Here is a 24273-nt window from a genome sequence, read left to right as displayed (position 1 = left end):
AGCAAGAAGTACAGGAAAAGCTGTCATAGTAACTACATGGTTCAACTGTGGATAACACTTAAATTACTTTGCCAACCAAGGTCCGTATAGTCAAGGCTATGGTTTTTCTTGTGGTCATGTATGGATGTGAGAGTTGGACTGTGAAGAAAGCTGATCGCCGAAGAATTGATGCTTTTGAACTGTGGTGTTGGAGAAGACTCTTGAGAGTCCCTTGGACTGCAAGGAGATCCAACCAGTCCATTCTAGAGGAGATCAATCCTGGGTGTTCATTGGAAGGACTTATGCTGAAGCTGAAACTGCAATACTTTGGCCACCTCATGCGACGAGTTGACTCACTGGAAAAGACTCTGATGCTGGGAGGGATTGGGGGCGGGAGGAGAAGGGGACGACAGAGAATGAGATGGCTGGATGGCATCACCGACTCGATGGACATGAGTTTGAGTGAACTCCGGGAGTTGGTGATGGACAGGGAGGCCTGGCGTGCTGTGGTTCATGGGGTCGCTAAGAGTCGGACTCGACTGAGCGACTGAACTGAACTGAACTGTTACATAGTTACAATGATACAAACTTTGAATACTGATGTATCCAAATTGTGTGTGATACAGTAACATGGGGGGAATGAATGTGGGAAGTATATGAAAGATGAAAGAAGTAAAACCCCAACTTCCAAAATAATAACAGAAAATGCCTAAAAGCAAAAACTCAAGAATCAGTAATAGGGGCTATTTAGATTTATTTTATTTAGATACAGAGAGAAAAGAACCAGTTAACAGGGTTGAAACTAGCACCTCTGGGGAACATAATATGATTGACAAGGGAACCCATTTTTTATAATAAGCCTCGTAGAATTCCTAAACATGTGCATATGTAACTTTGGAAAACACACAAACAAACCTAATTGAGATGGAAGAGAATTCTCCCATTTTCTGTATGTCTGCATTTTTATAAAATGCGTGTATACACACACACACACACACACATATATATATATATATATTTTTTTTTTTTTAACCAAAAGATGTTTAAAGTAATCAAAAGAAGAATTGGTTGAAAAATATTTCTGGTCACTGATTCGGTAACCTTCCATCCAGGGACATACATTTCACCTTTATAAATAATTATCTGTAAAGCTGAGACAGTTTTAAAATATGGCCCCAAGAGTTTTTTTTAATGACTTTAAGCAATATCTATTCTCTTGAGCTTACAATTCTGTGGGTGGTGGAACAGTTCTTCTGAGCCATAAACTCTCTGACTTTCCTCCCATCAAGATGTGGGGTTGAGGGAAGTTCCCTGTGGCCTGGTGGTTAGGATTCCAGGCTTTCACTGCCATGGCCCGCGATCAATCCCTGGTCAGGGAACTGAGATCCCACAAGTCATGCAACGAGGAAAAAAAAAAGTGGAGGTCATATTTCCTTCCCTTAATCAGAGCTGGCTGTGACTGCTTCAACAAATAGTGTGGTGGAAGTGATGCTAGATGACTTCCAAAGATGGGCCATTAAAGGTCATGCAATTTTCACCTTGCTCAGTGGAATACTTGTTTCTGGAGTTTGGAGCTTCCAGATAAGAAGTCCAGCTACCCTGCTTCAATCATGCTGGTAAGGACACCCTTACGCACTGTAGAGCCTGTCCTTCAGCCAGCTCAGCCCAGGCCACAGTCATGTGAGTAAAGAAGCCATCTTGGGGACTTCCCTGGCAGTCCAGTCGTTAAGACTGAGCTTCCAGTCCAGGGAGTGTGGGTTCCACCTCTGGTCAGGGAATCAAGGTCCCACAAGTCTTGAAATGAGCAAAAAAAAATTTTTTAAAAAGAAAGAAAGAAAAGAAGCCATCATGGATGTGTATCCCCCAGTCCCAGCTGTTCCAACCCCAGTCATTAGAGTCATCCCCAGCTGTTCAGGTCATCCAAGCTGAGACTCAGCCAACATGAAACGGAGTATAGTATATGCCTTTTCCAAATTACTGACCCACAGAATCAATGAGTATTAAAAAAAAAAAAGTTTCATACCACTAAATATTGGACTGGTTTGTCACAGAGTAATTGATAAATGAAATAAAAGCTAGTGACCATAGCAGCATATAATTATGTATTAATATACTCAACATGAAGAAGACAATGCCTACAACCATTACAATGCATAAATTAATCATTGAATGCTAAATTAATGAATACTTATTTCATTGCATGTACTAAATAATTTTCTCTTTACGTTCCAATACAAAACTGATATGTATAATTTTAACTATCAAGAATATCCAACCATAAACAAAACAAGTCATTCCTTCATCCCCTTTGGATTCTGATGATGATGCAATGGGAGAACGAACATTGAAAGGAACTAAATTGTAAAGGAAATTCTACCAGAGAAGATAGAAGAGCTACCTACTCAGGGATAAATATGCAAGACTGGTATAAACCTTTAAGAATATTGTCAGAATGGCTGAGATTGTGAAGCATGCTACAGACAACAAAAAGGGCTTTGAAAGCTTTATCTGGAATAAGAAGAAGGAAGAGATAGGCCCATTGCCTAGGGTGGATGGTGTAATATTAACAGATGACCAAGAGAAAGCAGAACCTCTCAACTTTCATTTGGTATGCCTTCTATAAAGAAAATGATGCTTAAGATTTTTAAATGGCTTAAGGTTGTGGTTCAGAGGAAACTGAAGCCCTCAAAGTAAAGAATAATGATAAGAGAACACAAACTCGATTAAAATGTTCAAGACCCCAGACCTGCATGCAGGCCATCCTCAGGATGCTTAAAGATACTGGAGATATGGTTTTGGAACCATTGTAGACAAACCTTGAGAAATTTTAGGAAATAAGAAAAGTATTGGAGATAGGCAAACACTTTTAAGGAGTTTTAAAAAGTGATTTTTAAAGTTATTCACCAGTGGCTTTGGTACCGATCTCCTGGACCAGGTTCTAGATTCTATATTCTTCAGACAATTTGCGCACCAAGTAGTGAGGACAGGGAGGACTTCTCATGTTGAACAAAGCTCGTTTCCCTTTTTCATAGGGTTATGATAGGGTTACCACACTGTGCGACAGGGGGCCCTTTAGCAGCTGAACTGCTCTCTACCTTGATTTCAAGGAAGAAGCACAGTGTTTCAGGACACCCCTGCAGATCACAGAAAGGAACCTGGGCACAAGTTCAGGAATTTGGTGAGTCTGTAGTAGTTTGAATGTTAATCTAATTAAATGTTTATTTTGGTGATGTCAGAAAAAGGACCTATGAAAATTCACCCCTACATAAAAGCAATAAAGAACCCAGCAAAAATTGTCAGAATCAACTTTTTAAAAACTCTGTAAATGAACCGAAGGTTAACAGCAACTTGAAGAATGCTGACTCAAGAAAAAATGGCAGAATCTTGGTGGAAACAGTGAGCTCTGTGACATTTTAATTCGTTCAAATCCTGTCCCCTATCCTCCAGCTCTGTTGCTATCTTGTAAAGTAACTCACATTTCCGGTACAACCTGGCAGACACTGGAGGGAATAGAAAGAAGCTGGAGGTCTTGCCAAGTTTTTAATTTATTTTAATTGAAGTAACAGTTGAATTACAATATTGTTTAATGCTATACAGCAGAGTGACTCCATTTTATATATATATATATATATATATATATATATATATATATTCTTTTCCATTATTATTTATCAAAGTTCTTTCCAAGTCTTATTTCCAAAGAATTGTCATCACTGGCATTGTCTTGTGGTTCCTTGGGAGACCCAACTTACAAGGCTATCTGTATTTGACCTCACTTGGAGCTTGCTCAGTGTGAAAAATCCTCTTAGGGGACATTTGTCAAAAACACTTAAAGGCAAGTGTTTTAACTTTGCAGCCACCGAAGGTAGTAGGTAGCTGTTATGGCAAACAACAGACTAACCAAAAAGCTTTAGAGGAAATGCTAGGGGAGATTAAACCCTCTGAGATGATGGTGTGAGGAGCTCTTATATGCCCATTCCCCAGAATAACAAGCAAAACTGATGAAAATTATTTTTTAAAAAACTTAGTTTCTGGAAATTGTCCTAATGGCACATAACCAATGAAGAAACATTTATTCAAGAAAATCTACTAGAAGTTGGTCAAACTAAAAAGAGTCTGCGGCATTTGGGCCTAACTAATTCCCTCAAACTACCGCACAATTGCACTCATCTCACACGCTAGCAAAGTAATGCTCAAAATTCTCCAAGTCAGGCTTCAACAGTATGTGAACCATGAAATTCCAGATGTTCAAGGTAGATTTAGAAAAGGCAGAGGAACCACAGATCAAATTGCCAACATCCATTGGATCACTGGAAGGAAAGTTATGACCAACCTAGATAGCATATTAAAAAGCAGAGACACTACTTTGCCAACCAAGGTCCGTCTAGCCAAGGCTATGGTTTTTCCCGTGGTCATGAGAGAGTTAGACTGTGAAGAAAGTTGATCGCCGAAGAATTGATGCTTTTGAACTGTGGTGCTGGAGAAGACTCTTGAGAGTCCCTTGGACTGCAAGGAGATCCAACCAGTCCATTCTAAAGGAGATCAATCCTGGGTGTTCATTGGAAGGACTGATGCTAAAGCTGAAACTCCAATACTTTGGCCACCTCATGCGACGAGTTGACTCAATGGAAAAGAGTCTGATGCTAGGAGGGATTGGGGGTGGGAGGAGACGGGGACGACAGAGAATGAGATGGCTGGATGGCATCACCGACTTGATGGACATGAGTTTGAGTGAGCTCCGGGAGTTGGTGATGGACAGGGAGGCCTGGCGTGCTGTGATTCATGGGGTCGAAGAGAGTCGGACATGACTGAGCGACTGAACTGAACTGAACTGAACTGGGTCATTGAAAAAGCGGGAGTTCCAGAAAAACATCTTCTGTTTTATTGACTATGCCAAAGCCTTTGACTGTGTGGATCACTACAAACCGTGGAAAATTCTTAAAGAGATGGGAATACCAGACCACCTGACCTGTCTCCTGAGAAATCTGTATGCAGGTTAAGAAGCAACAGTTAGAACTGGACATGAAACAACAGACAGGTTCCAAATCGGGAAAGGAGTATGTCGAGGCTGTATATTGTCACCCTGCTTATTTAACTTATATGCAGAGTACTTCATGAGAAATGCTGGACTGGAAGAAGCACAAGCTGAAATCAAGATTGCCAGGAGATATATCAATAACCTCAGATGTGCAGATGATACCACACTTATGGTAGAAAGCGAATTAGAACTAAAGAGCCTCTTGATGAAAGTGAAAGAGGAAAGTGAAAAAGTTGGCTTGAAACCTAATATTCAGAAAACTAAGCTCATGGCATCTGGCCCCATCCCTTCACGGCAAATAGATGGGGAAACAATGGAAACAGTGACAGACTATTTTTGGCGGGGCTCCAAAATCACAGCAGATGGTGACTACAGCCATTAAATTAAAAGATGCTTGCTCCTTGGAAGAAAAATTATGACCAACCTGGATAACATATTAAAAAGCAGAGATGTCACTTTGCCAACAAAGGTCCGTCTAGTCAAAGCTATGGTTTTTCCAGCAGTCATGTATGGATGTGAAAGTTGGACTACAAAGAAAGCTGAGCACCAAAGAATTGATGCTTTTGAACTGTGGTGTTGGAGAAGACTCTTGAGAGTCCTTTGGACAGCAAGGAGATCCAACCAGTCCATCCTAAAGGAAATCAGTCCTGAATATTCATTGGAAGGTCTGATGCTGAAGCTGAAACTCCAATACTTCGCAATACCTGATGCGAAGAGCTCTGACTCACTGGGAAAGACCTGATGCTGGGAAAGACTGAAGGTGGGAGGAGTAGGGGACGATAGAGGATGAGATGGTTGGATGGCATCACTGACTCAATGGACATGAGTTTGAGTAAACTCCGGGAGTTGGTGATGGACAGGGAAGCCTGGCGTGCTGCAGTCCATGGGGTCAAAAAGAGTCAGACGTGACTGAGCGACTGAACTGAACTGAACTGAATTCCCTCCCTCCCACCTTCCCCCACCTCACCTTAATGGAAATTCTGACCCAGGTTGGTGTGGCCAAAAAGACAGGGCTCCCTTTCCCCTCAGCTCCCTATCAAACCTTAAAGTATTGCACCATGAGGGACAGACTGCCAGCATTTTTTATCCCCTGCAGCTCCAAGCTGAAGAGGCTAAATTTCTGGTGAGTGTGGCAAAGAAGTAGGGGGTTCGCTTCCCCCATGCAACCCCTACTCATATGATGGAGGCTCAGTCCCTGGTGTGATGGTCCACGGATGCCCGGGGCCCCAATCACCCTTATCCCAACTTGCCTGTAGAGCAGAGATCCAGTACTGGGAGAAACAAGCCAAGAAGACCAGAAGCTACAGCAGCTAGTACCCAAAGTAGTAGCTGAGAGACTTTGCCCAGGGAGAGACAGCCCATAGAAAAAGAGACCTGAGATTCTCCCCAAAGGAACTGACTTTATTTGAAACTTACTACAGGAAAGCTCAAGCGTAAGCACACTATCAAAAAAAAAAAAAAAAAGCTTCTTAAGAACCACAAGGCCATGAATTCACAAGAGAGAACCAGGGAAAGAGACAGCTAAAAAGAGCCCTCCTGGGGTCAGAACAGACCACAAAGGCCAGTCTTAAAACCTATCCCTGCCAAATTTAACAGAATCAGACTGCTGAGCAATATATGCCCTGAAGTGAAGTGAAAGTTGCTTGGTCATGTCCAACTCTTTGCGACCACATGGACTATACAGTCCACTGAATTCTCCAGGCTAGAATACTGGAGTGGGTAGCCTTTCCCTTCTCCAGGGGATCTTCCCAACCCAGGGATTGAACCCAGGTCTCTCGCATTGCAGGAGGATGCTTTACCAGCTGAGCCACAAGCGAAGCCCAATATATCCCCTGCTGCTGCTGCTGCTGCTGCTAAGTCACATCAGTCTTGTTCAACTCTGTGTGACCCCATAGACGGCAGCTCACCAGGCTCCCCCATCCCTGGGATTCTCCAGGCAAGAATACTAGAGTGGGTTGCCATTTCCTTCTCCAGTGCGTGAAAGTGAAGTTGCTCAGTCGTGTCCAACTCCTCACAACCCCATGGACTGTAGCCCACCAGGGAAATCCTCCATGGGATTTCCCAGGCAAGAGTACTGGAGTGGGTTGCCATTGCCTTCTCCAACATATGCCTTCAGTTCAGTTCAGTTCAGTCGCTCAGTCGTGTCCGACTCTCTGCGACCCCATGAATCACAGTACGCCAGGCCTCCCTGTCCATCACCAACTCCCGGAGTTCACTCAAACTCATGTCCACAGAGTCGGTGATGCCATCTAGCCATCTCATTCTCTGTCGTCCCCTTCTCCTCCCACCCCCAACCTTTCCCAGCATCAGAGTCTTTGGGCATTGTCAAAACAATAGAGCCATCAGTCAGTAATCAGTGGAGGCTAACTGGCAGTGTGTATTATCAAATGAATCAGACAGCTTACCAGAGAAATAAAGTGACAAAGAGAACCTGCTATAACCCTTGTCATCCCAAGGTGACAAGAGCTGAAACAGAAAGGCAGAGTCCAAGGTTATGCCCTCCAAGGAGCAGGACCAGAGCTTTCACGCTGAGGGAAAACTAACTAAAATAGCCAAGTCAAGTCACAAAACAAGCAGTGAACAACAACAAAACAATCCCGGGGAGAGAGAGGGGAGAAGGAATCAGTATTCAGAATTGCTATAGTACCTAAAGTGTCCAGTTTTCAACAAAAATTGTGAGACATGTAAAGAAAAAGTGTGACCTACACACAGGAAAAAAAGAAAAAAAAAGAACAGGCAACAGAACCTGCACATGAGAGGGACTAAATATCAGATTTAACAGGCTTCAAGATAGCGACTATAAATATGTTCAAAGAAATCAAAGAGGTATGATGATGTATCATCAAATAGAGACTATCAAAAAAGGGATGGAAAATTTTTTTAAATAACCAGTTGAAATTCTGGAGTTGAAATGTACATTAACCAAAAGGAAAAATTCATTATAAGGGCTCAAAAGTTTATTTGAACCGGCAAAAAAAGAGAATTAGCAAACTTGAAGATAAATGTATAGAGCTTATGGAATTGAAAGAACAGAGAGACAATGAAGAAAAGTGAACATAGCCTCAGAGAAACAGGGACACTTTTAAACACACCACCATACATGTAATAGGGGTACCAGAAGGGAGGAGAAAGAGAGAGGAGAAAGAAAAAAACATCTGAAGAAAATTTAAAGACTTACCCAATTTGCTGGAAAATGTAAATCTATATCTCCACGAAACTCAACAAATCCCAAGTAGGATAAACACATAGAGATCAATACCCAGACATATCAAAGTTAAAGTACTGAAAGATAAAGAGAAAATCTTGGAAACAGCAAGAAAGAAAAAAAAAAGATTTGTCACATGTAAGAGGGTTATGATATGATAAACAGCTAGATCTAACTGTAAGAACTAAAATGATAAAACCCTTAGAGGAAAACATGGGCATAAATCATAACGACCTTAGAATATACAATAATTTCTTATATAAACCTAAGTACAAGCAACAAGAGAAAAACTACATAAATTGGAGTTCATAAACATTAAAACATTTTGTACTTATAGAAAATGAAAAGAATTCACTGAATGGCAGAAAATATTCGTGAATCATTTCTCTGATAAGGGTCTAATATTCAGAAGACATAAAGAACTTTTACAACTCAAAAACAGGAAGACAGACATCCCAATTTAAAATGGACAAAGGACTTGAATAGACATTTCTCCAGAAAAAAGGTATACAAATGGACAGTAAGTCCAAAGCCATCAGAAAAATACAAATAAAAACTACGAGATATCATTTCATACCTACTAGGAAGAGTATAACAGTATAATAACAATAAAAAAGACAATAACAAACGTTGACAAGGATGCAAAGAAACGGAAACCCTCATGCACAGCTGGTGGTAATGTTCAATGGTACAGCTACCATGGAAAAGAGTTTGGCTGCTGCTGCTGCTGCTAAGTCACTTCAGTCGTGTCCGACTCTGTGTGACCCCATAGATGGAAGCCCACCAGGCTCGCCCGTCCCTGGGATTCTCCAGGCAAGAACACTGGAGTGGGTTGTCATTTCCTTCTCCAATGTGTGAAAGTGAAAAGTGAAAGTGAAGTCGCTCAGTCGTGTCCGACCCTTAGTGACCCCACGGACTGCAGCCTACCAGGCTGCTCCATCCATGGGATTTTCTAGGCAAGAGTACTGGAGTGGCTTGCCATTGCAAGAGTTTGGCAGTTTCTCAAAAAGTTAAACAGAGTTACCATATGATGCAGGCTTCCGAGGTGGCGCTAGTGGTAAAGAACTCCTGCCTGTTCAGGAGACGCCAGTTCAATCCCTGAGTTGGGAAGATCCCCTGGAGGAGGACATGGCAATCCACTCCAGTATTCTTGCTTGGAGAATCCCATGGGCAGAGAACCCTGGTGGGCTACAGTCCATGGGGTTGCAAAGAGTTGGATACAACTGAGTGACTTAGCACACACACACACACACCATATGATGCAGCAATTCTACACCCAGGTATATACCCAAGAGAACAGAAGACAGACATTCACATAAAAACTTGCCCACAAAAGTTCACAGCGGCATTATGTATAATGATCTAAAGTGGGAACAGGACTTCCCTGCTGGCCCAGTGGATAGGAGTCCATCTGCCATGCTGGGAACACAAGTTCGATTCCCGGTCCAGGAGGATTCCACATGCCATGAAGCAACTAAGCCCAAGTGTCACAACTACTGAGCCTGCGCTCCACAACAAGAGAAGCCACTGCAATGAGAAGCGCATGTGCTACAGCAAAGCGTAGCCCCCGCTCACCACAACTAGAGAAAGCTGACGCAAAGCAACAAAGACCCAGCACAGCCAAAAATAAATAAATAACCATTTTTAAAATTAAAGAGGGAACAACTCAAATGTCCACCAGCTGATGAATATATAACCAGCTATATAACCATCAGCTACAGTTCTATAAATGTGGTATCCCCACGCAATGAAATATCATTAAGTCATAAAATAAGAATGAAGTCTGACATAGGCTAAAGCCTGGGTGACTCTTGAGAACATACTAAGGAAAAGAAGCCAGCCGCATAAAGGCCACATATTACATGGTTCTGTGCGTATGAAATGTTCAGAAGAGTCAAATCCATAGAAACAAACAAGATCAGTTGTTGCTAGGGGCTGTAGGGATGGGGGGATGGGCAGTGACACAATCTTGTATATATACTGAAAATCACTGAATCGTACACTTTAAAATGATGAATTTTATGGTATATGTTATATCTCAATTAAAAAGCTGAGCATTAAGATGCATAAGAATGTAATTTAATCTAGAAATATACTAGGCATAAGAAGTCAAACATAAACACTACTTTGTGATTCCATTGATATGAAATCCTAGAAAAAGGCAAACCATAGCGACATAAAGTAGACAGAACATTGCCTAGAGGAGAGGATCACTAGAAGGGGCTCTTCAGGTTGAAGAAATTGCTATACATCCTGACTGAGGTGACCATTACGTAACTGTATTTCATTACAGAGCGAGTGAGTGAGTGAAGGCTCTCAGTCGTGTCCGACTCTTTGCGACCCCATGGACTGCAGCCCACCAGGCTCCTCTGTCCATGGGATTCTCCAGGCAATAGTACTGGAGTGGATTGCCATTTCCTTCTCCAGATTCAATTACTAGACTCCATCAAGGCCATAGATTTTAAGTTTTTTAAATATTTAGTTTATTTATTTGGTTGCACCAGGTCTGAGTTGTAGCCTGTGGGATCTAGCTCCTTGAACAGGGATTGAAACCGGGCCCCCTGTATTGAGAACTCAGAATCTTAGCCCTAGACCACCAGGGAAGTCTCTGTATACTTAAAACGGTGGGTTTTATTGAATGTAATTACAATCAATTTTATAATTATAATGTATTATTATATATATTAATTGTAATATTAATTTTAAAACAACAAAAATTTGATGTCAGATTAGGGAGTTACCTCTTGTAATAAGAGACATCTAACATCTGTATTAGAGGCATGAAAGGCAATCCACTCCAGTATTACTGTCTGGAGGAGCCCATGGACAGAGGAGCCTAGTGGGTTACGGTCCACAGGGTCACAAAGATTCAGACACAATTGAAGCAATTTAGCATGGATGCAACATCTATATATTTTTTTCAGTTTAAAGCCTGCAGATTAAAAAATCTCCCAGACTTTACTATATCTCACTTTGTGAAGTAAACAGAATCCATTTATGATCCCAAATTTGCATTTGATGAAACTAAAGTTTAGAAAAGTTATGCCACCCACCCAAGTTCACATATAAAAACATTTAAATCTCAACATGCCTACACAGTGAGTACTATACCCTCTTTTGCAGATGAGAAAACTGAGGAAGAAGTTAAGCAACTGATAAGTGACAACAGGATTCACTCTCCAGCAGTTTGATTCCAAAACCTGAATTTTTGTTCTGCTTTTATTTTTTAATTAAAGGAAATAAAAATGACACAGATCTAGTAATATACATCTGCAGGCTGAATGTGACCTTGCACCACCTGTTTTCAGCTTCCAGTGAAGAATCAGATAGACAGGGGTGTCCTAGGCCTAACACTTATCACATGTGTGGTCTCAAGGGTTTCACCCACGCTTTCCGCCCCAGCTTCCCAGGTGTGAAAAGATGATATTGGTGACATTGGTTTCACAAGGCTTGTGTCAAAATCAGAAAAGATCACCCGGCCTCCAAAATCTAGCACTTGGGAGGCACTCAGTTTCCCCTTCAATTTAGCCATTGCCTACCTAGACAGTGTATTAAAAAGCAGAGACATCACTTTGCTGACAAAGGTCCGTCTATGCTATGGTCTAGTCAAAGCTATGGTTTTTCCAGTAGTCATGTATGGATGTGAGAGCTGGACTATAAAGAAAGCTGAGTGCCAAAGAATTGATGCTTTTGAACTGTGGTGTTGGAGAAGACTCTTGAGAGTCCCTCGGACTGCAAGGAGATCCAACCAGTCCATGCTAAAGGAAATCAGTCCTGAATATTCATTGGAAGGACTGATGCTGAAGCTGAAACTCCAATACTCTGGCCATCTGATGCGAAGAGCTGACTCATTGGAAAAGACCCTGATGTTGGGAAAGATTGAAGGCAGGAGGAGAAGGAGACGACAGAGGATGAGATGCTTGGATGGCATCACCGACTCGATAGACATGAGTTTGAGTAAACTTCAGGAGTTGGTGATGGACAGGGAAGCCTGGCGTGCTGCAGTCCATGGGGTCACAAAGAGTCAGACATGACTGAGCAACTGAATTGAACCGAACTGATGGTTTTTCCAGTAGTCACGTATGGATGTGAGAGTTGGACTATAAAGAAGGCTGAGAACCGAAAAACTGATGTTTTTGAACTGTGGTGCTGGAGAATACTCTTGGGAGTCCCTTGGGCAGCAAGGAGATCAAACCAGTCAATCTTAAAGGAAATCAGTCCTGGGTGTTCATTGGAAGGACTGATGCTGAAGCTGAAACTCCAATATTTTGGCCACCTGATGCAAAGAACTGACTCACTAGAAAAGACCCTGATGCTGGGCAAGATTGAGGACAGGAGGAGAAGGGGGCGACAGAGGATGAAATGATTAGATGGCATCACCAACTCAATGGAAACGCATCTGAGCAAACTCTGGGAGACAGTGGAGGACAGAGAAGCCTGGCATGCAAAGAGGGGGACACGACTTAGCGACTAAACAACAAGAACAAACCTGGCCCTAAGGTGCTCAGCAGGTGTTGAAATAACATAACCAAAGCTTCTACAGCTAATAGGAGTATATCTTGTCTCTCCGCAGTTCTGGAAAGTGAATTCACAGAGGCAGAAAGAGAAGGGAACTTGCAGCCCCCACACTTCTAATTACAGTGTTCTATCACTTCACAAATGAATCTCTGACAAACTGCGAGAAGTCTCATGAAAGAAAAAGGACACCATGAGGGAGGCATATGAACAGTGTATATTTTAGATTAGAGGTTCAGGGAGAGGCTCTGTGTGGAAGAGAATAAAATATTGGACCAATACAAAGAAAGCAATACTCCTTTGTACTCCCACTGGTCAGGCTACATTTAGAAAATGGTATTCTATTTTGGGTGCTGCGTTTTTAACAGGAACACAGTCAACCCTGAGCTCATACAGAAAAGCGCATCCCAGCTGACTAAGGGTGTGGAGGCCATTCCAGAAATACTCAATTCACTCTTTTAACAAATATTTATCGAATGCAAAACACCTCTTGGTACTGGAGAGGGTTGAAAAGTAAAGACACGAACATTTACAGCTTTCAAGAAATTTTACCATCTAGTAGGAAGAGCAAGATGAGCCCATAAATAAATATCATACACATTTGCTCTAAGACATAAGAGCTGCAGACATAGCATGTATAGCAGGAGCATACCTGGAAACACTTCATAAAAGGGTGGTATTTGAACTAATCCTGGAAATGGAAAGGAGTCCTCTTTTTTCTTTGGCTAGATTACCATCCACAGGGTCTCAAAGAGTCGGACACAACTGAAGTGGCTTCATGCACGCAAGCAATTTCTAATACATGAAGAAGTGCCACAAGAAAATTAGTATGAGGTTTTTTGGATTTAAAAAAGAGATCAGTACTTAAATCTTAATAAATTATTCACTGTGTTCTGACGCCTGTTTCTGAACTTCTCCTCCCTTCTTAGTTTGTGCTGCAGAGCTGAGTTAGTTGAAATGGGACTGTTCATTTGTGTTCTTCAAATGTTGCTCTCTTGTGTTAAGCTGGGCAAATTACCAACTGACCTCTCCGGTGACCTTCACATCACAAAGAGATGAGAGCTGGTTTAAGATTTAGTCTAGGGACTTTCCTGGCAGTCCAGTGGTTAACACTCTGTGCTTCCAATGCAGGGGATCCCTTGTTGGGGAACTAAGATTCCACGTGCCGCGCTACCAAAAAATAAAATAAGACTTAGTCTGGGTAGATCCAGAGCTAGAGCAGCCATTAGAAACACTTTAACCATTCAGTGAGCTGGAGGAAATGATTCTGAAGTTCCTTCCAACTCCACAGTTCAGTGAGCTGATTTTTTTTTTTTTCTGTTAAACGTTTATAGTATCTACTTCGAGAAGGACGATCAGAGATAAAGTACATAACAGTGCCTGGCACAGGCTTCCCTGGTGGCCCAATGGTTAAGAATCCCCTTGCAATGCAGGGGACAGGAGTTCAATCCCTGGTCCCGGAAGATCCTACATGCTGTGGAGCAACTAAGCTTGTGTGCCACAAGTATTGGGCTCACATGCTCTAGAGCCTGTGCTCTGCAACAGGACAAGCCACCGCAATGAGAAGCCCATGTACCACAACTAGAGAAAAGTCCTCGTGTAGCAGCAGAGATCCAGCGCAGCCCAAAAAAATTAATTAAAAAAGCAAGTGCCTGGCACAGGGAATTTCCTGATGGTCCAATGGATAGGACTCAGTGCTTTCACCGCAGGAGCCCAGGTTTGATCCCTAGTCAGGGAACTAACATCCCGCAAGCTGCCGAGCACAGCCAAAAAAATGGAAAAAAGTACGATATTTATGTCTCCAACTATAAAAAAGGTGTCTAGCACAGAATAGTTGTTCAGTCTGTATTAGCTGAGTATGAATCTATGGAATAGACTGAGAAATCCCAATCCAATCTCCAAGGAAGTACCAACCTCAGCCACTAGAGGGCAATCTCAGTCACACATCTCGAAATGAGACTCAGATACCGCTGAGGTGGCAGGCACCCCTCCGGATACACCAGCCTTTCCCATGCCGGGAAACTCACTCCTACTCAGGAAACCTGGCTCCACGCTGAACTCCATGGTGTTTTCTCTGAGTCACTATATTCTCCTGTAGTTGCAAAATGATCTGGCAAAAGTCCCTGAAAGGCTTTTTACTGCTTACTGAGTAACATCCAAACTCCTTGCCGGAATCAGAGGCCTTCCTCAATGTGGCCCCAACCTACCTCTCCAGCCTAAACTCCCCTTAACCCTTCACACTGCAGACATACTGGACAACTCATGCTTCTGCCTCCATGCCATGGTTCACCCTGCTCCTTCTTCTTGAAGCCTTTGCTCTATCCTGACCTTCTGAAACTCTGCTGCTTCTTCAGCGATGCAATGCTACCTGCTCCATTATCCCCTCCTCATTTCTCTGAGCAGCAGTCCCCAACCTCTTTGGGACCAGGGACCAGTTCCATGGAAGACAGTTCTTCCACGGACCAAGGGTAGGGAATGGTTTCACGATAATTCTCATAAGGAATGTGCAACCTAGAGCCCTGGCGTGCGTAGGTCATAGTAGGGTTCACACTCCCATGAGAATCTAATGTTACCCGCTGGTGTGACAGAAGGTGGAGCTCAGGCAGTAACAGGAGTGATGGGGAGTGGCTGTAAATACAAATGAAGCTTTGCTCCTCCCTGGCCTGCCACTCACTCCCGCGGGGCAACCTGATTCCTAACAGTTGGGGGAGATCCCTAGAGTGATCTTGCCCACCCCTGAGCTTACCCTACGTATTACATCCATCCATTCTGGATTACAGTGATATCTGTGTGTGCATCTTCAGTGGAAGAGAAACTCCGTAAGTAGAAAGGCCAGGGGGGTAATGTGCCCAGGATAACACAACAAGTGGCCTAAATGAGATTCTAATCCAGGCAACCTGACTCCAGAGAGCTCCTGCTCTTAACCACTAATTCACACTATCCAGTAATCTTTTATCAGCCCCAGTTCCCAGCTCAGAGCTTTGCACACAGTGCCAGTCAATAGCTTATCAAATGAATAACACCACCAACAGAAAAACCATTGATCTAATTAGCACATCTTGAAACTTCACTGACTTGTGGATTACTGGGAACTAGCAACTCTCAGTGTTATTAATCTGAATTAGAATGCCTGACCGTAGATCTAATTATGAGCAATTTCAGAATCATAATTACTGTTCCATTTTGTCTCTTGATCTTTAATGCATACAAGGACCTACTCCCAGCTTCCAAGGAAGACAAAAACAACATGATTACTTACTGAAGCCTAGGAGATGTGTTTTGTGAAGCTCTCAGCTCACATCTTCACTGTAAAGTGAGGGAGATGGACTGGATGGTCTCTGGGGGTCCTCTCTTCAGTTTTAACAGTCTGGGAGACAGACTGCAATTAAAAAGAACCTCTGCCTGTGTGTCAGAAGATACATGTTGAGTCTCAGCTCCCCAACTCTCAGATTTCCCATTCTGTAAAACTTGATTCACCTATTCCAAAATTTTTGAGTGTCTGCATTTGACTGTAGGGATGGGGGTGGGTGGGAGCTACAGCAATGAACAAGACAGACATGGTCCCCTGTTCATCCAGTTCAGAAAAGCAGATGACACCCACACTGTGGGGTTGTTCTAATGAAGAAACTGAAGTGGACCAAATACTGTGTAAACTATAAAGTCCAGCACAGGAGCAAAAGATGATGATCTCGACAGGGTTCCAATTTTTGTCAAACCTAAGGACAACAAAAATGTTAGCTATCCTGCTGAGTAAAGCCTAAGAGTGTATTTTCACCAAACCCGGTGCACGCAGCCCTCACCTCTTCCCTACGTCTCCATGTAAAGGTAGGCTGGGATTATCTGTCCTCAGGATACAGGCACTGCCAGGTTGCTGAGGTCCGGTCCCTAGCCAACTTTGACAGGGCTCCATCCGAAAACCATTAGGCAGGGAGTCAAGTCACCTTGCCCAGTCACCTTCAGTTTCCACATCTGTGAGAGGCCACATGTGTGAGGAAGCCACCTCCCACGGCTACTATGAAATAAGCATCGTATCACTCAGCATCGGGCCTGGCTCCAGGAAGTTCCACCTCGAGCCCCGGGCCACTCCTCGGGCTGAGTAGGGTCAGCGGGGCCACGTGGCCGGGTCTGGGTCCCGGCTCCAGCACTCATTTGCTAGGTGGCTCTGGGTGAGGTCCCCGGGCCGCCCTACCGATCAGCATTCGGTGGTGGGGGCGGGGAGGGTGTGGACAGTCTCGAGACGGCCCTGGGGAGCTTCTACGTTGACTGGAGCACACGAGGCCAACAGGTGCCAGGGACCACAGCCCCAGCGGCGGGAAAGCGGCGCGCGCGCGGCGGGGAGGGTCACGTGACGCCGCGGGGGCGGGCGGGGGCGGGGCCTGGCGCGCGCGGCCCCGCGGGTGAGAGGGCGGGCGGGAAGGGGCGGGGCCTCGGGCGGGGCCGCCGGGGGGAGGCGGGCGGGCGGGAGGGGAGGAGTGGAGATGGCGGCGGCGGCGGCGGCTCAGGGGGGCGGGGGCGGGGGCGGGGAGCCCCGGGGAACGGATGGGGTCGGCCCGGGGGTCCCGGGGGAGGTGGAGATAGTAAAGGGGCAGCCGTTCGACGTGGGCCCGCGCTACACGCAGCTGCAGTACATCGGCGAGGGCGCGTATGGCATGGTCAGGTGAGGGGCGTTCTGGGGGAGGGGGCGTCCCTGGGGAGGGGGCGGGGAGGGGTGCTGAGCGCTCTCTGGGCCTTGCGGACTCTGAGCATCCTGAAGAAGCTGGGGCTTCAGGAGGCTGGGGAGCGTCCCAGACAGAGGACCTTTGAGTGCTTTCTGGGGGAGGGGGTCACTGCGTAAGGTCTCAGGAGAGGAGGTTTGGGAGCTTTGAACCGACTATAAAATAATGAAGGGTAGGGCATCTGAGTATATGTGGGGGACCTTGGGGACCCCATAGACATGGGGTGAAGAGAAGAGAATTAGTCTTCTTGGGAGGTGATATCCTTGGTGAAGAAGGAGAGAGGGTCCCTTCACTGGAGAGAGGATGTCCTGGATCACCCCCCAGTGAGGCTTGCTGAGGAGTTTGGGAAAAAAGAGCAAAGCTCAGGGCTGGGCGGGGTGGGGTGGGGCTTTGGGCCTGGGGCCAGGGACCCAGTGAGCCATGAGGGGTCCAGGAACAGCTTCCTGCAACTTTTAGGAGGGGTCTGTGGGCCGCACTGGGTACTCTAGGCCTTTGTTCATCTGGACATAGCTCTGCTGCCCAGGAACCTCCCCCTGACACCCGCCCCGGCCCTGCCTCTCCCTTCTCTCCAGTCCCTCCTCCGACTCCCTCCTTCTCACTGTATTTGCCTCATTGTCCAGTCCTCCACATCTCCCACCCCGTGGACCTGTCTTGGCTTGAGGGAGCCCATCGTGGGAAGGGGAGGATGAGGGGTCAGGGCAGCTTGAATGGAAAGGGTTGAGGAGAGGGGAAGTCAGTGAGCGGTCAGTCTCTTCCTCTGTTTGTGAAGTCACCGAAGGGCTGCCTGGCTGGTCCCCAGCTTTCTCCCTGGAGATCCCAGGCCTTCACAGCAGGAAGGAACCAGCATTGTTTATGACTGGCCAGAGCCCTCTCCTGCTCCCTCCCCGCCCTGCCAAGGCCTGGGTGGGGCCACTGGGCCTGGACACCAACATCTCTCTGGCCCTCTCAGCTCAGCTTACGACCACGTGCGCAAGACTCGAGTGGCCATCAAGAAAATCAGCCCCTTTGAGCATCAGACCTACTGCCAGCGCACATTGCGAGAGATTCAGATTCTGCTGCGCTTTCGCCATGAGAACGTCATTGGCATTCGAGACATTCTGCGGGCACCCACCCTGGAAGCCATGAGGGATGTGTATCCTTCACCTGGGCCAGACGGCTGGCCAGACCCAGCCTCAGAGCCAGGTCGGGAGAATGGGGGCTTGTTTTCTCTTTCCTTCTTCCCAACCTCCCTCTAAACAAACCCAGTAAAGGAAACTTCCCAGCGGTCAAGAGGCCACAGTGTAAGAAGGCAGGGAGGCCTCAGATGAATCCTGGCCTGGTGTGGCCAGGCAGTGTGGCCTTGGGCAAGTCTGTTCTCTCGATGCTGGCTTCTTAGGGGGCTGGGCAAGATGGGCTCTGTAGACGCTTTGTCCTCTGACATCGGCAGTTCTTTGTCCTCTGACATCCAGCCTCTGCCCACAGTCAGCTCTTTTGTTTAACAGATGGCAATTCTTGTTTCTCTGGGTCCTCAGACTGGCAGGAGGGCAGGCGGGAAGAACACTGCCCTGTTGTGAGGGCCTACTGTGAGTTTGGTGCATCTCAAGCCGAGTGCTTTGACGTTTCCTATTCTAACTCCCAACTGCCCTAGGAGATGGGTCTCAGCAGCTCCATTTCAAAGATGAGGAAACTGAGGCTCAGAAAGCTGAAATAAAATCAAGTGCTTCTGTGGCTGCCTCCTCCCCTCCCCCAGACAAGAACCTGTCCCCTCTCTGGGACTTCCTGCTCAGAGTCCCACCCCAGTCACCTGTGGACTCGTACCTTGCCCAGGGAGGAACAGACCTGCCTTTGTGGCCCTCCCCCATCCCCCTACATTGCTTTCCTAGTTTGTGGTCCACTTCCTGCCTGGCTCTGTTAGGAGCTTATAACACCCATCACCTCTCCCCTGCCCCACCCACCCCCACCAGTCCCAGTCCTCCACCCAAGAGTGGTGATCTGTACTGCACTGTCTGCAGCCCCCACCACAAACTGTGGGCAGGAAACTTCCACACTCACCCCCAGCTTGTCGTGTGACCTTAACCAAGTCACTGCAGCATGCCGGGCCTCTTCATCTTTAAAATAGCAGTGTTGGTCCAGGTGTTCTCAGAAGGCCCTTTTGAGGCTGACTCTGAAAAACAGCCATACCTGAGTCTTCCAGAAACAAGCTACATGACGTTTATTTGTTTATTTATGTTTAATTCTTTTTTAATCTTAGAGTATAAAAGGACATTTACTCCTCTGTCTTCGGGTATAGGGCCAAGCCCCCAGAGTAGGAGCGTGCCACTGGGAAGTTTCTCCTCATTCGTCTTGCACAAACCATCCCCATAAGGCAGGCATTTATTTTTAAGAAAACATTTATTGCCTGCCAGATGGTGTTCATACATAATCTCATTTAACCTTCTCAACAGCCATGTGGCTCAGGCTTTTATAACAGCAATACTAGTTCACGTTTGCCGAGCATTTACAACGTGCCAGGCACCAAGCTGGCTGCACTACCTGGGTCATCTCTCAACTAATCTTTACCACCACTCTCTAAAGAACAGGGTTTTTTTCCCCTTACTTTACAGATGAGGAAGAGAGGTGCAGACAGGGTTTGAGTTCCTAAAGCGAATGAATGAGCAGTGCAGGGATGATTGACACTGGCAGGTAAACTCCAGAGTTATTGCTCTTAGCTGGGACGTTCTCCTGCTTCCCATAGTTTATTACCCCCATTTTCTCAATAGGGAGACTGAGGCCACAGAACTGAGATGCTTTGCTCAGGGTCACCAGCTGAGATCTAGCAGAGGCCTTGAGCTCTCCTGCTAAGTGTGGGCCTTACCCAGCTCATGATATGAGCTGGCAGATCTGTTGAGTCCCAGGGGCATCAGCTGGAGGGATGTGAAACCTGGTCAGCAGAGTCTGTTCTTCTTAACTAATTGCCTTCCACTGCCCCCACCTGGGGGGCCTCTGGCACCCACCTCAGCTACATTGTGCAGGACCTGATGGAGACAGACCTATATAAATTGCTCAAAAGCCAGCAGCTGAGCAACGACCATGTCTGCTACTTCCTGTACCAGATCCTGCGGGGCCTGAAGTATATCCACTCCGCCAACGTGCTCCACCGGGATTTAAAGCCCTCCAACCTGCTCATCAACACCACCTGCGACCTTAAGGTCTGAGGGTTGTGTGCCTGTCTCCTTCTGCCCCTGGGGTCTCAGGCTTCAGGGTGACCAGTAGTCCCCTTCCCGCCATGGGTAGGAGAGACATGGCGATATGATTAGTTGGGCCCAGGAGGCCTTGAGCACTGAGCTCAGCAGCCTGGTTTGCATTCTAGATCTGTGATTTTGGTCTTGCCCGGATTGCTGATCCTGAGCACGACCACACTGGCTTCCTGACAGAATATGTGGCCACACGCTGGTACCGGGCCCCAGAGATCATGCTTAACTCCAAGGTAGGGGGCCCACCCACCCCTGAAGGGAAGACACCAGATCCCAGAAAACCCTGGAACCACCTGAGTCCAGCACTGACCCTCATGATGCAGGAAGTCTCCCCTCTAGGCCTTGTCACATTATTCTGGTCCTTGGGCTATGGAAAGAAACTGAGGATTCACTCCCCAGGCCTCTGCCCTCTGCCTCCCTGGTGGGTGTTGACCCTAGGGTCAGGGGTGCTGGCTTGGCCCAGGAGCCCACTACTTTCTCCTCCTTCCCAGGGCTACACCAAGTCCATCGACATCTGGTCTGTGGGCTGCATTCTGGCTGAGATGCTCTCCAACCGGCCCATCTTCCCTGGCAAGCACTACCTGGACCAGCTCAACCACATTCTCGGTAGGGGGGATTGACCAGCTGGGTGGGCGGGAAACTTGCTTACTGGAGGTGAGATTTCTTTAGGGTCAAAATTCCCAGGTGGCTCAAAAGGTGAAGAGTCTGCCTGCAGTGCAGGAGACCCAGGATCCATCCCTGGGTCAAGAAGATCCTTTGGAGAAGGAAATGGCAACTTACTCCAGTATTCTTGCCTGGAAAATCCCATGGATGGAGAAGCCTGGCAGGCTGTATATAGTCCATGGGGTTGCAAAGAGTTGGACACAACTGAGTGACTTCACTTCATTTCAGGGTCAGTGAGTCTGTGGGAGTCAGGTCAGGGGGACCACCGTCTGTGGTCCAGGAGCCCCTACAGCATTCACAGTGTTTCACTGAGTTACAGATACTGTCCGCGTTTGATAGATGGGAAAAGCAAGGCTCCATACACCCCACACTTAGGAAGTGCTCGGGCCAGGATCTGAGCCTGGGGCTGCCTGATCCAGACCCCCTGGTCTTCACCCCCATAGTATTGGCTGGGAGATAATGGTTAGCCTGGAGCAGGTTGGAGGAGGGCTCTTATTCTTGGCTCGTTCTGTTCTCAGAAGGGAGAGTTTGCTCACCAAGTCACCTGCCTTACCCACAGGTATTCTGGGCTCCCCATCCCAGGAGGACCTGAATTGTATCATCAACATGAAGGCCCGAAACTACCTACAGTCTCTGCCCTCTAAGACCAAGGTGGCCTGGGCCAAGCTTTTTCCTAAGTCGGACCCCAAAGGTGAGAGAGACTTGGGGTCTTGTGTAATAAAAACTGGGTGCAGAAGAAGGTACAAGAGCCCAGCAGCTATCTGGGACACAGAGGCCTCTGAACACAGAGAAGCCAAGCAGTGCTTCTGAGAGCTTCTCTGACCTTCCCTTTGACCTCTGACCCCTGCACTTCCTAGCTCTTGATCTGCTGGACCGGATGTTGACCTTTAACCCCAACAAACGGATCACAGTGGAAGAAGCGCTGGCTCACCCCTACCTGGAGCAGTACTATGACCCAACGGATGAGGTGGGCCAGCCACTAGTGGCAGGGCTGACAGGTGGACGGGGGTCTTCCCTCGGTCCCTGCCCTGAGCCACCCGACTTCTTTGCCACCCCAGCCAGTGGCCGAGGAACCTTTCACCTTCGACATGGAGCTGGATGATCTACCCAAGGAACGACTGAAGGAGCTCATCTTCCAGGAGACAGCCCGCTTCCAGCCTGGGGTGCTGGAGGCCTCCTAACCTGGCCAGCTGCCTCTGCTCCTGGGGCCTGGTGAGTGCCTCCCCCACCCCTGCACAGATTCATCCTGAGACCAGAATGCCCAGCACGCCTCCATGTGGTCACAAACCTGCTCACATCCACGAGCCACATGTTTGGTGGCAACAGAAGGGCTGGAGCCTGCCTCGGCCACAGATCTGCCGTCCCCAGCCCCGCATGTCTCCCCCATGTCAACATCTTGCAGACTCCAGCCTCAGGTCACGAAGGGCCCCCCTCACCCACCTGAGGAAATGGAGCAAGGGTTTGGCTCCCCCAGGACAGTCAGAGAGGCAGGGGGAGCAGTAATTGCTTTGGGAGGAGCCAGCAGCACCCAACCTGACCCACATGCCAGGCTTTTTCGTACCTGGTGTCCAGGTCAGCAGTTCACATACCTGCGGGAACCTGGCTGGGGCTACACCCGCACTGCTGTCCGGCCCTCCTCTCGTTTCCTGTCTTTGGCCAGCTGTAACCTGATAACAGCAAGGCAGACACACCCGGGTTCAAAGCCCAGCTCTGCTACTTAATAAGGGCTGTGTGATATTGTGCAAGACACCTCACCTTGCTGCGACTCAGTCTCCTGGAGACAGCCTGATAATGAGAGCAAACTCCTGCAAGACGTTTGCCTGTATCAATTCACTTAGTCCCGATAGCAGTACCTTGAAATGGGTATTAATATCACCTGCACTGACAGATAAGGAAAGCCAGCTGCATGCCACTCAGCCACAAGGTGATAGGAGGGAAGTGAGGGTCAGAGCTCTGGCAGGTCAGCCGCGTGCTAATGGTTCCTTTCCTGCCTGCCTTTTTGTCTAGGCCCTGCCTCCTGCCTGCCCCTCCCCTGCTGGACTGTTAGAAAATGGACCCTGTGCCCAGCCCAGACCCCTCGACAGCCCAGGTCGGGGTGGAGGGCAGGCCTGGCCACCTCCCTTCGCTTCGCTCAGGCGTTCTGCCTCAGGCAGGCCAACACGCCCTTCCTTTCCTCCTCTCTACCCCTCCCCCACTGCCCAGGACCTGAGGCGCTCAGGTGGCCCCAAAGCAAATCCCCCTCTGCTGCTCTGCCTCTGTCTGCCCGGCTCTCCCAGTCTCTGGTAGTTCTGGAATCCAAGGGCTCTGGTTGCCCCGGACCGACTGAGGGGTGGTGGGGGAGGGGCGAGGAGGACACGAGCTGGGACTCAGGGTCAGCCCTGCCCCTCTCGCCTCCTTAAAACCCCACCCTGTTTTCCCTGAAGGAACATTCCTAAGGCTCAAGGGCTAGTACCCCTGAGGAGCGGGGGCCCAGGTCTCAACCCCTCCCCTACAAAGCTGCCACATCTAACGTCCCTGCTGCTTCCGTGTGTGGGTGAACAGAAGTGGAGGTGGGGGCACGTGGAGTGCCCAGGGCCCCCGCCCACCCCTGTGCCTGTATCTAATATATAAATATAGAGATGTGTCTATGGATGAGCCTGGCTCTGTCTGTGTTCGCCGACGCCCTGACCCTCACCCTTGCTGCCCTGAGCGCTGACTCTCTAGCCCGATGCTTTACCTGGCATGGTGGCCTTCGGCTCCCCCGCTGGCCAGGGTTGAGGATGGGAGTGGGATCTAGACTCCTGGACAGAGTGGGATCTTGTTGTTCAGTCGCTAATTCGTGTCCAGCTCCTTGCGACCTCATGGACTGCAACCTGCCAGGCTCCTCTGTCTTCCACTCTCTCGTGGAGTTTGCTCCAATTCATGTCTGTTGAGTTGGGGTCAGTTTCCCCCTTAGTCATTGTCCAG

The 24273-nt window shown here is 47.3% G+C and overlaps 1 protein-coding gene and 1 long non-coding RNA gene across 2 annotated transcripts in view; one reads left to right on the top strand and one right to left on the bottom strand.

Moving 5' to 3' along the window:
- LOC148773654 (uncharacterized) overlaps positions 1-17023 on the bottom strand; it is a 28205-nt gene extending 11182 nt beyond the window's left edge. Inside the window, exon 1 of the long non-coding RNA XR_016036591.1 lies at positions 16538-17023. This is a non-coding gene — a long non-coding RNA (uncharacterized LOC148773654). The remainder of the gene's footprint in view (positions 1-16537) is intronic.
- Positions 17024-17215: 192 nt separating this feature from the next.
- MAPK3 (mitogen-activated protein kinase 3) lies at positions 17216-23956 on the top strand. Its single transcript, XM_055409794.2, has 9 exons — positions 17216-17394; positions 18402-18584; positions 20430-20619; positions 20781-20897; positions 21156-21270; positions 21887-22018; positions 22185-22294; positions 22386-22539; positions 23335-23956. Exons 1-8 carry the CDS (start codon positions 17216-17218, stop codon positions 22506-22508), a joined length of 1149 nt encoding a protein of 382 aa, XP_055265769.2. The 3' UTR covers positions 22509-22539; positions 23335-23956.
- The last annotated feature ends 317 nt before the right edge of the window (positions 23957-24273 follow it).

The sequence above is a fragment of the Moschus berezovskii genome, chromosome 27 (genome assembly GCF_049115385.1).
Source record: "Moschus berezovskii isolate FMDL1 chromosome 27, NW_MosBer_1.0, whole genome shotgun sequence".
Lineage (NCBI taxonomy): Eukaryota > Metazoa > Chordata > Mammalia > Artiodactyla > Moschidae > Moschus > Moschus berezovskii.
The sequence above is the reverse complement of the archived record's forward strand: the minus strand, read 5'-3'. Positions and strand labels throughout refer to the sequence as shown.